Raw genomic sequence first — 13,393 nt, 5'->3', positions numbered from 1 at the left:
TTGAAAGTTGAAAGTAAAAACAAAGTGTTCAATGGAGCCGCAGGGTCCCACACTCACAAAATTCAATAGCAGCTGTAAATCGTTTTAAAAAGTAATTGGAACACAGTTTTGGTATGCTAATGGTCCCCACTACTACTACACCTACCCTGAAGAATACACTGAAAAAGCAAGTTTAGTCTCAGGACAGGCAGGAGGTAAACAAGTTCAAATGCTGTGGTTTTTTATAGGAGATACACACTTATTGTTTTTGTTAAGGTCCTTAAATCATGACTCACATCAGAGATCCATGCAAGGAACACAGAAAGAGAGAAGAAAAGAACATGAGTCACTCTGGAAACTGTCAAGCACTTACATGAACCTTTTATTGAAAACAAACTTTAAATCAACAATGCTGTTGGTTACTCCAATATTACAGGTCCTATACATAGCACCCTCTGAGGAATCCACCCAACATCTCTTTTCATAGGAAGTTTAAGGTTATTAAAGCCTTTTTCCCCTCAAAACCTTCAAACAGATTTAATTAAGATTATTGCTTAATTCATTTTAATCCCAGTACCCTTGCAAAAAAAACCCAAATATTCCATGGTGCTTTCTGTCTTGCTTTTACACAACTTAATCTTGGAACATGAAATTCTCTAATAAGACAGACAAACTGGATGGAAGTCATCTTTAGTTGCTTACAGGGCCTGAAGTACAAAACATTCTTATTACCTAAACACTAAATTAAATCAAACAGTTTCATGTCAGGTTATCTCCATTAGTTTCAATGCCAGAATTTTGCAACATGAAAAGGATCTTTTATTAAATAATTTGTTTTACCTTGTACCCAGCAGCACAGAAATAAGATGAATCATCTTAGATTCTCACTAATTTATTGTGACTATTCAAGATCATCACAATAAATAAAAAAACTAACGTGATTACTATAATATTACATTTAAATGCATTAATTAAAGTTTAATTATAAATCAAGAGTATGTAGATCAATTAGAAGACTATGCTCTTAGCTGGGGCAGGATTTGGGTAGAAATGCTGTACAGTTTCAACTCATCTTCAATTCTGAACTTTAAGCTAAGTAGGCACTAATTAGGCAGCTACTTTGAGTTAGTAAGCTAACTCCTTTGACATTGTTTAAGAGAATATTAGCTTCCTATGTTCTATTTGAGATCTTTTCTTTTTATGCAAAACAGAAGACAAGAATCTTGCTAACTGGAATTCCAGCTGGAGCCATGCAGTACTTTAAAACACAGCAATCTGAGCCTAGTTTCTTTTTAAACATACTGAGTAATTCACTGGGACACAGAGGGTTTAAGCACCAGCAGGATAAATTGCACTTGCACCACAGGGTTTAAGTAATTTGCCAGCCAGTAGAATAAAAGGAAACATTTCGTTTCCATAAAAAGAAACATCATGAGCTACTGATGATTGCTTGGCCTTGGTCTGCCACTTTGCGGCTCAGGAACTTTTTATTTTTTAAACTAGGTTAGGATGCTGTAATTCAAAAAGGGTGAAAATGTCCCATGACTGGGTGTTTGAGCAGAAGGAGACCCCATCTTACCTGCACAAGTTCTCTCCCCATTTGATTTACCAAGAAGTTGTGTCAGCAGAGATGGTTTGAAGCATACCTCTGTCTTCCCCTGAGGAATCCTGGACGGATGAAGTGAGCTGGCTTGGTGCTGCTGAGCAGGTACATGAGTTGCAGGAACATGTAAGTGTCTTATTTGGAGGACATAAGCTGACAATAGAAGCTATGTGTAGAGTTCGCTCATTAAGCGCTCACTGAATTTCGTCACCTACTAGTGCTCACTCAAAAAGCGCTATATTAAAGGGCTCCAGACCTGCTTTGGGTTTGTTGCAGTTTAATAGTACACTGACTCCTGAGAACACGGAGCAGCTGCTTGAGACCATGTCAGGAGTCCCACCAGCTGAGCAAGACACCAATACAAAGGAAACTCGCTATACTGAAGAGAGGCAAATGATACAGCCACACAAAACTTAATGAACAATCAAAATCTATATTAATCCAAAAATCTACTCCCAAACAAGCTATTTTTTACCATCATATCTTTGCTGGGATTAATATAAAGCATTTTTGAAAATGCTGGCACTTACCCAAATCTGCAGTTTCACCCGCTTGTCATTCCTATAAACTGTTTTCACTTTGAAGTCAATTCCTACTGTGCTAACGAAAGCTGGTGTGAAAGTGTCATCGGCGTATCTGAAGAGGAAGGATGTTTTACCCACGCTGCTGTTGCCAATGATCAGGAGTTTGAACATATAATCAAAATTTTGATCTGAAGTATCTTTCTGCCTGTATCTGGCATCTGTTACTGAAGCCATCTAAAAAAAATGACAAACATTGAAAAAGAACAGATTTAAGAGCAGTTCAGCATTTGTTTTCCTTAACTGTGTACCATATGTTTAGCTCTTCTTTCTAATATCATAACCACTATATCTGCTGAATAAAGAGGAACACACCTTAAAATTTTATTTTAAATCCTCGCTTTAAATTTCTGTTACCCACTTGTACTGGTAAGATTTCCAAACCCAAGAAATACACCTGTTGTGCTGTTTTGTGTTAAAAGAGTAACAGATGGCTATTGCAGATTGTTCAAATACTAGTGGGGAAACAGCATTCTTTACTCCAGTGACAGGATGCCACTTCTGTTGCTCCAATAAACTGGAGTACTTCAACCAAGAACTAAAATCTTTGACAGTGCATACAGCTATGCAATTCATTAAGCAGCCTCCAAGGCAGGTTAACCTAAATAATTCCGTTTCTGATTACTAGGGAAAAATCTGCATTTCTAGCACAGGCACCACCACCATTTTATCCTTAGAAAAGTTCTGTCCTCAACATTTGCAGAAAAAAAAAAAAGCAATGGGAGAAGATGAAACATCAGGAATTTCAACTGACAACTTTGAATCCATCCAACACATACCTACTCTCAAGACTGCAATTAAAATAAACAGCACCTGCATAAAACATGAGGGCTCAGTGAGGCTGCAGGTGGCATTTGGAACGGATAAATTATCCCTTTTTATTATGGGGATGTGAGAGTTGGAGATGTTAGTGGAGTGGGGAGGGGCTAAGATGCAGCCTCAGAGATCCCTCCATCTCTTGTGACCCTGAACTGGATTCAGAAACCAAAAAAACTGCGACATCTGAAATATCAAGATGGGTAGTGCACACTGAGCAGCCCTGGCTGCTTTAATGTACGCAGTTCAGACACTCCATAGAAGGCAAGGCCCTGACTTTTCATCTGTTTGTACAGAGCAGAAGACAACTACATAGACCAAATTACTACAGAGAGGAGAAAAAGGAAACTTTACCCTTTTAACAGATACGCCACACTTTTAATCTCTAATGCTGTTTCAAAATCTATCCCACATCAAACAAGCAAGGGTCTCGACCCCTTATAACCAGTCCTGGGGTTGTGCAAACCGAGGCAATGACAGCACGGGTCTGATTAGCAGGTACTCATCCAAACCAGGACATGTGCTACTTGTATGCAGTGTCAGAAAGCACCGAGTAGAGACCAAAGTCTCTTCTTCCCCCGGAATATAAAGAAATAAGTTAATTTTCTCCTCAACTCAGATTCACGGGCACCTTTGGGAACAAAACTCCCACCAATGTCTACTCCCACCACATGCCCAAGTACTTTCCTTCTTAGCAAGTCTCACCTGCACACAGGACATCACTCACTCACTGAAAAAAAAAAAAATAAACCCACAAAAAAACCCCACAAAACACCACAAAAAAACCAAAACAAACTGTTCAAAACTCACTGCAGTTAAACAGCTATAAACCAAAATGCTCTCCAAAGGCAATTTAAATTGGGATGACAGTTTAACTTAAATTCTCAAGAGACAGGAAACAAACCAAATCCAACCCAGTTTAAACTTCAGTAAAATACGCATGATTATCTCTGATTAAACACGTGCAACTTTCTCACACAGAAAAGGGCTGGTGCAGCAGACATTTCGTTCACAGATTGCATTAACAAGGACAGTTTCTGAAGAACTTTATCAGTAGCTCAATAGTCAACAGCTGCACTAAATGCAGTAAAATCTTCCCACAAGTGATTCTCTGTAGGATACAACCCAATTCAGATACACGCTCTTCTGAACTTCAGCTGCTATTCAGAAAGACTACAGTCCTGTGCAAACACTCCAGAAAACCCAAGTACAAATTTTCTTCTCACCAGTGTATCAGAAAAGGGCTCTTCTATTCGTGCCTTGTGGTTCATAACAGGAATTTCTAAAACGAAGAATTCAACACCCAACTGACTTCCACACACACACTCAGACCAATGCACTCACTGCCTCAGTTCAAATGCTAGAAATCTCAGCTGCAAAAATTATGAATCCAGATAATTAGTTGATTTGTACCATCACCAAGCTGGAAGACAATAAGAAGTTATCTATTTGAGTAATTTATCTTCCTCATAAACATACATAACTTCCACAAGTGCCATTGAGAACACATGTGCACCTGCTAAAGAAGAAAAAAAAAAACCTAAAAATCTCTACTTCTCCATTCCACTCACAGACGCTTGAAAAAGTGAGATGCCCTCATCACTTGAATCCTGGTCATTTAAAGATTCAGAGGTAGACCTTTAACAAAGAAGTATTCCACTAATCATACAGGAATCAATACCTTCTTTCTATCCCTGCCTTCGCAGAATCCATCTGCACACTCCAAGCTGATCTTTCAAATGAAACACTGCTGCTTCTATTAACCCCCCCTAGATTGCTATAATCAAAAGCATACCTGGCTACAAATGCTACTTTCAGATCTCGGTTAAAAAAGCAATTACAGAATGCGGCCAGCTAGAGAAGCTTTGTTAGAAGCACAATGCAGAAAATAGGATCCAATGATACCCGCACGGAACGCGGGGCTGTTGTCATAGAAGCACAACACTCGCCGGCCTGCGCGTGCCACTGTACTACGCTGAAGATGCTGCAGGCCGGCTCCCTGAATCGTTAGAGGCAGCATCGGGGCACAACAGTTTCAAAGAAAATTCCATCCCCTTGCTTAAATTTGACTTTTCCCTTTCCTCTTCTCTGATCGACAGAGTGAAACTGAAAGGACTTCAGCACTAATTACTGATGACTCCTCTGATTGCAGATCATCACTGAAGCAGTGCTCCACCAGCATTTGGGCTGAAGGAGTTCTCAGGGCTGCCCCTGAGTTTGCGCTTCAATCCTGAAGCCAGGAACCAGTAGACCTTTCTCCCAGTTCTCCTCCCCTCCCTTCCTCTTCCTCACTTGTTGACCCATCCCTGCTCCAAGCCCTCCCCAGTTACGGCAGTCCTGAGGACCGCACAGAGAGCTGGTTCACAGAACAGAGAGATCCCAGTTAAAAATAAACCCTCCTACAACTTCTCCTGTTTTGCAGGGCTGGTTTTAAAGTTGGTTCAGTTCCTGATCCAGCACAGCTGAGGGAGCCAAGCAGAGGGGACCAAGCAGTGGGAAGCGCTGGCAGTTGCTATGTTACTGAGAGAAAGGTCCATGAAATCACAAATCCTGCAGGCCCTCCGCACCTGGCGGAGATTCAGCATCAGCAGTGGAAGGAAAAGGCGACAACACACTTGATGTCGCGCAGCTCCTGTCCAACTCGCCAGAACAGCTCACGCAGCCGTCACTCCCAGAGGATTTGATTCCCTCCTTGGTGAAAGGATGTTTGGTCGGCAGCGTAACCCCCTGCTCTCTGGGTACACAGCTACATACGCTCTTTGCTTAGGATGACTCCAAACACAAGAGTGTCTCTGCTGTTTTACAAGCGTGTGCAGACTAACTGGGGCTCTATGACAGAAAACCAAGTCAAATACGACTGGCATGCAGAGCGCAAAAGAAAGGCTCGTGACTGTTTTCATTTTGACTGCCTTGGAATAATCCTCAAGAAAATACCTATAGCAGGAAAGACTTAGCTACATTACAGAAAACCCATTATACAGGAGAAGAAAGAGCTGCCAAGCAGATTGTCCTTGAGAACACTTCAGTACAAGACCTTGCATCTTTCAGTTCTTCACCTGAGTATCCCACTTCTTTGTGCCTAAAAGCATACTAATATTGACAACCTGTTTTCCCTGTATGCTTTAGCAATGGGAACAAGGTCTCAAACACATCCACTTCCAGATAGTTTTGCGAGAATAGGCAGTTACGTAGCTATGAGATACCTTATTATTTCCCTATTGAGGAAAAAACCTGCAGTGTGAGCTCGTCTTTTATTAGACAGAGAAACCACATAGGAGAAGGATGCTACAAATGCTCTAAAGCAATAAAATCTTAATCAGAGCTTATTGGCCACCAAAGAATACGTTCCTCAGTCAAGGTGTCTCTCCTGTCTTTATTTTATATTTTGGCATAATGAAGTTTAAAAAAATGAAGCCTATCACCATAAGACACCTCCGTGGGAAACCAGTCTTCACTGCTTTCAGTACTCACTGAAATGTGTCACATAGATGGCTCCACACAGCTATGCTCTTTAATTTGTGACCAACACCATGGTGAAGAATCGAACTGTTTTGTAGCGCAATGCAAACCATCAAAGTATTACTGCTCTTACAAATCACTAAAAGTGGTCACTGCTGCCCCAGTTCTGCAGTATTTATTGCCTACAGCCAACTTTAGTGAAAAGTAGTACATGAACTGCCTAAAGCTGATAGTGTTGACTAGAAATCAACTGGTATACCTTGCCATCCATTTACTTCCAAAAAAAAAACCCCTAATGCTGAATTCAAGTGTTTCCAGACTTAATCATTTTGGCTACAAACTAACAGAAGGTTGTTCTTCTCTATCCGCTCACAGACAGGAAACAAGAAATCTGATCATTACCTTGGAAGTTTAGGCATCTCTGTATTAGCAACCACATGGGTCTGTTCAGACATGGCCATTTCCACATCCTACCCTCTCTCACAGCATTGCGAGGAAGAAGTCTGAATTGCCTTTGGAAAAGGATCTCCTTGTCTGCCGTCAGTCACCTCAGTTAACCATGAAACATGGTCACACTGATGGAACTGTTCATTGCAGGGCAGTTGGACAAGATGACCTTTAAAGGCCCCTCCCCACCCAAACTAATCTATGATTTTAACTTTCACTTCAAACTACACACAAAGACATATTTGCAATTTCAATTTGTTATGAACCTCTGTATTCTATGTATTACAAGTTCTGTGCGTTTCTAACAGTAAAAACATCTTTTAATATTTGTCACGGCTTTATTTTTAAAGCCCAAACTGAAATTTACTACATATGTTTTGTGTTATATAGAACCCGTGGCAATTTAAATGTGACTGTTTAACTGTTGCATCATCATCTACAAGCACACACGTTTCTTTTATTAGGCAGGTGAAAAGATGGGGGTGAAACCACCCCTCTATGTTTCTAAGAGTCAAAGATCTTACGACAGCATGCTTCTTCATGCCACTGGGTCCAGCCTCGTTTTGTGTGTTCAGCAACTGAGCTTCTGCTGTTCCTCCTGACGTACTATTTTACTGCCTTACAGAGACACCAGTGTTAAACCAGTCCTTTATTTCAGAGTCCAAACTTCCTTTTTCTTACTTCCATTTTATTGTTCCTGAGTACCAGTGCTCAAGATCAGCCAACAAAGAAAAACTGAGCAAGAAGTTAACGACCATCAGCCTAGAAGGAGTTAAGTGGGATCAGCAGGCAACAAGAGAAAGGGCACTGCCACACACACAGCTGTACCTGTTAGACTCCTGGCTATCCACAGCCACCGAGGAGTGTGGAAGGAAGAAGAGAGATTACTAGACACACTCATTTAGTAAAAGCAGAAATAATGAGGCTAAATAAAGGTAGAAGTTAAAAAACAAAACAACAACAAAAAAAAAACCCACCATGTACATCATGCTAAAGTCAATGCATTGTGCTAAAGGCAAATAGATCACACATCTGCCAAGGCTCTTACAGAAACATAGGACAGGAGCACTGTAGACAGCTCTGCAGATGCTAAAAGATTGTGGAAATAATGCTCTAAGTTATGTGGTAGGGAAGAAACAAAAAAGTAGCTAAACTGATTTCTTCATCTCTAATATTTACAGTTTAGCAGTAATCCACGAGAGACATTACTGACATGCAGCATAACTTCCTTTCAAAAGAGTTAAGACTTTGGGGGAAAAAAACCCACAAGGTATTAAAAAGTGCATCTATGTTAAACATACTCTAGTTCACAAATTATACATCTATGTTAATTCTCTATTATAAAAACTCACTCCTTTATGTGCTCTGCCATCTGAAAAAAAATATTTTTCAGTAATTAAATTAAATCAAATCCCGAATCAGATTTCCATCAAATAATGAATATTTTTTTTATAGCCAATGTATGCTGTCCTAAGAATAAAGATTATAAAAGAAATAAGGCCGTGACCTTAAGAAGTCTTACACAAATGCTAATAACTACAAGAGAGATTTATCAGAAGCAGAAAACACAGTATGAGCAATTAACATAACTGCTAATAAATATTGCAAGCAAGTGATAGTTACCAATTTAGATCTATAATCCATGAGACAGATGGAGGCTTTGCTGTGAGTATATGAATCAAGAGAGTGGTCACACTGTTGAACCTGCGATGTAGAAGCAGAAGGATTACAATGTTTACGGTAAAGATGGATAATGAGAATATTATGTAAGAGACTAATGGGCAGGCAGGTTAGGCTGTGAACACACTGCTGTGTAAAGGTCTGAGCTCCCTTCCCCAAAGGTAAAGGGGAAAGCCCTGGAGCGTACAAAGAGAACAGAAACAGCGCTTGAGTTAGTGACAGATATTAAGATAACAGCAGATATTTGGAGCCGTCAGTTTCAAATTTATGAAAGGGATATTATCTAGATTAATCTAAAAGAAAAGTTCCAGATAAATCCTACAAGTGGATGCGAAACCTCACCTGCAGAAAGGCAGCAAAGTAAACGGAACCAAGGAGCAGCTGAAATGCATCAGTATACATTGGTGTCGCACGGAAAGCCTGGGTCAAAGTCTACTGCGCTGCAAAGGCAAACTGCAATAGGATGTGGAAATGCCTGCAACCCCCCTTACAGCACCTCTATATCAAAATAACTGCCTTAAAGTAATAGTTATTCCAGATTTAGAGCAGAAAAACACAACAGAATTTAGTTGTCTCTTTCGTGGCTAATACAATCTAAAGGCCAACTTTGTCTCTGGTGTGTTTCCTCTCCAGCAAGCAACCACAGCTCGTCATCTTGACTTGCATTATCTTGCCTTGTGGAGACTGCCAAAACACACGGACAAACTCAGACCTTATGTAAATAACAAGCTGTGGCCACCTATTTCAGGTCAGAATTTTGATCAAACACGGACAAATCCTTTCTCACGATCCACACAATTGACAATCACTTCACTTGGCAACAAGACAGCACCTTGCTCTTGCCCAAAGTACTGCGCATTTTTCAGTATCGGTTACATTTCCTCCTGTTCTCACACCCCTGCCCTCTGCAGCCGTTGCTCCCTGGGATGGCCTCTGGCTCACACTTCAGTACTGTCCAGAATTTGATTTTGAGATGTCATCCAAATAACTTAATTGATAGGTCTAGAACAAAAATAATTCAACTGTGTAAACAGAAAGAAAATTAAGTCTATGGTTACTACTTTAAAAATGTGAGCCACTCATCGTGACAACAAAAACTGAAATTGATTTATTAATGAGTCCAGAAGTCTTTGCAAGAAGATGCCTGTAGTGGATTTGGTCCCGAATTCACATGCTACAAATGAGTTCAATACATGCATGACAACTGAAGGATAAAAGCCTCTAAACAATGTAGGGGGTTATTTATTATTATTACCTATTCAGATTCGGGAACACAGGCTTTAAAAAGCCTTCTAAGTATTTGCTGGGTGTGGAACAAAAGGCAAGAACCTGCGGATATCACCCCTTTCCCATCATCTCTCTAACTTTACAGCTACATTTTGTTAGGCAGCAGTCTGGGAGTGTTGTTAGAAAGATTTCCTCGAGCCAAATGTCTCTCCGTGCCTGGAGCCATGCCTCTCCCATTTCCTGCACAATGTTCAACATCCTTGAAGTCCATTTTAGAGCCATGACAAAATGCTCAGGAAGGAGGAATTAGTCACTCCAATTTTACAATGGCAAAAAATGTAAAGAAATAAAAGTTCCTACATTTTTTTTTTTACTCTCTTCTACGAGTGTTTTCATTGCGGCTCTTTTATCATCACATAGGTCCATGCCTGTTGGCAAACACACTACTCCAGAAGATACAGAGGAAAATATTCAACAGTACAAAGATCTCCCCTTCTAAAAGGGAGCCACTAATGAAGCCCAGCTCAGCTCTCTCTCAAAGGATGTCCGGAACAATATTTACATCCTCTTTATGACCTAAAGAGCAGATGCAGAAAATATTTCCACAATTCCCTGAATATTCCATTGAGTTTGGGAACCCCTAGAGTCAGCCAATTTCAGGACCTACAGAACCGTTGGCTGAGGCTGACTCTGAATCCAGCCCTGTCTCCAGAGAACAGTGAGAGCTGAAGAGGTCGACAGCTATTACAAAACTCACCATCATTAAAGCCCTTCCTTCCTGTTACAGACATTGCAACGATGGCCCAGATAACAGATTTCAATCGCTTTCTCATCAGCTCTCCAGCCTTGCAGTTCTGCCTCGGTTTCTCCGAGAATGAACTGGTAGCAGTGAAATACTTCTGAGTATCTCACTGCTGAATACACTGAAGTAGCAGAGACATAAAAGCACTCAGAGCGACATACAAGACACCTGTAACTCCCTGCAGATCCTTCCCCAGCTGGAAGGCAGAGCACAGCTACATTCTGCATTGGGATCCAGCCCTCCACAGAGGAAGCCATGACCATGCCCTCCCACGGTGGCGGAAGATAAGGCAAGTTCAGGTATATGATGGGACTCATAAAATCTGGAGCTAGAGTGAGGCCACATGCAGATTTGGGTAGACACCCCTCCAACACTGCGCAAGGGACAGAGTTACAGATTTTTCTGCATCACCAAATCTAAAACCTTTCATTTATAGGTAAAAGCAAGCTGCTGTCCTGACCATATCAGATGACTGGAGACTGGTGGTGTCTTGTAGTAACCACCTGTAAACCAGAACCAGCTCAGGATGCCTCTGCAGTGCAGGAGAAGTTCAATTTGCTGCCTTTTGTCCTCCTCCAAGCAGAAAACCTGTGATGAACAAGTTAATTCGTTTCTCTGTGCTATTATGTTCTCCACACTGTGGAGTATGCCACCTGCTAACCGGGATTAGAACAAGCACCCTTGAAGTTCCCACGTTTTAATTAGCTAATACTTCCAAACATAATTCTTACTGCTTACGTCAAAGATCAAATACTAACACGCTGCAGTAAGCTAAGCACACACTTACAAGAGTGCACTAAACACTGCAGAACTTCAAGCACAAGATACCTTTTTACAGCATGTAGTATAGCTGAAATTACCAGTTCAGGACATTTCTCAATGTTAGCCATTGAGAAGAACCTCAGAAAGAACTACTTCCTCAGGTTGAATTAGTAACAGAGAATAGACATGGACTTACAGGAGAAGTTGAAGAGGATGGATGCGAGTACCCTTCACTGGTGCTACCACCAGCCAGCGCGATGCGAGACCCTGGATGTGATGCTGTGACCTGCCCATTTTGATCTGGGGCTGCATCAGATCACGTGAAAATGAAAGGAGGAAAAACTATCTGAAACACAAGCAAGTCAACTAACATGACTATTACACAACAATGACACTAGCATGCTGATGAATACTACATGCATTGCTTTGCTACACCTAGGTGTAGCAAGAACTACTGCTATTAAAACCTAAAGCTAGCAAGTCCTCGTTACCTGAAATTTATCGGATCTGCAAAGAGGGCAGCACAGCTTTGTCAAAATTACAAAGGAAGTTTGGTTTAAAGATTAGTTTATTTGCCTTTCTTCTGACTTATACTACAAATTGTCCTGATAAAACAGTCCTGAAGGCAGTGATAACACCAAGGTCTCAGTAAATGCATATACAACCACTTCCAGGATAGCAAGCATAAATAACAGGAAATAAAAGCTTTTTAGTTATACACTTATATATTGCAGCATATGGAGCTGATCTTGTACCCACTATAATCCAGTACCAGCGCTCCCATGATCTGGGTACAGATTCGAATACGCAGATCAAGACTGTAGTTCCACTGACATTTTTACCTTGAAAGGAAAAACACTTAAAAGAAGAGGTTTATTTGAACCCAGAGCTAATCCAGGCCACTATGCAGCCCCACAAACTGTTACTGGCACAACTGAGAGTGCAGCACTGGGTCAGGAGCGAGCGATGAGGAACAAAGGAGGAGAGGTTGAAACCAGGTTTGCCACCAGGGAAGAGCACAGAAACATGAATTAAACTTCTGAGGCCAAAGTCTTATATTGTTTCAGGCCAAGGGAAAAATCCAGGTTAAAATTAAACACACTCACACACCCCTTTTTTTTTTTTGTCAGATTAGTCTTAATTTAGGTCAGATCAACCTGATGCACTGCACATACGCACCACTGCTCGTGCCGTAAGAAGGAAGGGACATCGTGGAGAGAGAACCTCGGGAAGCAAAAAGGTGGAAACGCTTGTGCCGGTGTTAGCGATAGTGCCTGCGATCCCAGAGCACGACGTTCCCGCGCACGTCAGACAACACTGCCTTGCTGCTGGCACGCACAGAGAAAACACCAAGAGGGGGGAAAAAATGCCTAGTCTCAGAGCATATGGCAAAAAAGACCACATGTATTTTGTACAGCATAAACTGGAGAAATTGGAAAGTTTATACTTGTCATGAATTACATGAGAATGATTGATCTGTTCAGCTTCCTGAAACGGGCTCACTGCCTACTGCTATAGGGTGGCGTGGATGTACACACTGCCGGCGAGTCCGTTCTTCCACCTGTACAGTAAAACCGCAAACCTGCGGGTGGGCGTTCTGCGGCCAACGCCGGGCGAAGAAGCCGTGCAGTCCGGCAGCAGCCGCAGGTCTCTGCCCTTCAGAGAGCCGCGACGACAAAACCGAAATCCCCCATTTGTCGGCAGTTTGTTTGACTGCCGTACAGTTTTTCTCTCCGAGTGCTCCATCTCCTCGGCAGAAAACAACCGCCCAGGGGTGACAGGAACTGACAAAGGTTACACACTAGCTGGCAAACCTACATCCCTTCCCCCTCCCCCCCCGCCCAGCACAGGGTATTTTAAAGATAAAGCAGTATTATATCACCTCTTATTGCCGATAAATATTTATTTTAGAGCCGTAATGCTGTTACGTCCTCCTCCCCGTCGCTCCGAGGCTCTGCCTCTCACACCGCACCTCAGGGCGCCCACCGCGGCCCACGCCCGCCCCGCGGGGGCTCTTCGGGGGCCGGGACACCTCCT

General features: G+C 41.8%; 1 protein-coding gene across 1 annotated transcript in view; it reads right to left on the bottom strand.

Moving 5' to 3' along the window:
- Positions 1-2,340, bottom strand: part of RAB3B (RAB3B, member RAS oncogene family) — a 48,838-nt gene extending 46,498 nt beyond the window's left edge. Inside the window, exon 1 of the mRNA XM_009884623.1 lies at positions 2,113-2,340. Coding sequence (XP_009882925.1) covers positions 2,113-2,340 — 228 coding nt within the window. The remainder of the gene's footprint in view (positions 1-2,112) is intronic.
- Between the last annotated feature and the right edge of the window lie 11,053 nt (positions 2,341-13,393).

This window comes from Charadrius vociferus, unplaced genomic scaffold (genome assembly GCF_000708025.1).
Source record: "Charadrius vociferus isolate BGI_N301 unplaced genomic scaffold, ASM70802v2 scaffold163, whole genome shotgun sequence".
NCBI classification, from domain to species: Eukaryota; Metazoa; Chordata; class Aves; order Charadriiformes; family Charadriidae; genus Charadrius; species Charadrius vociferus.
The sequence above is the reverse complement of the archived record's forward strand: the minus strand, read 5'-3'. Positions and strand labels throughout refer to the sequence as shown.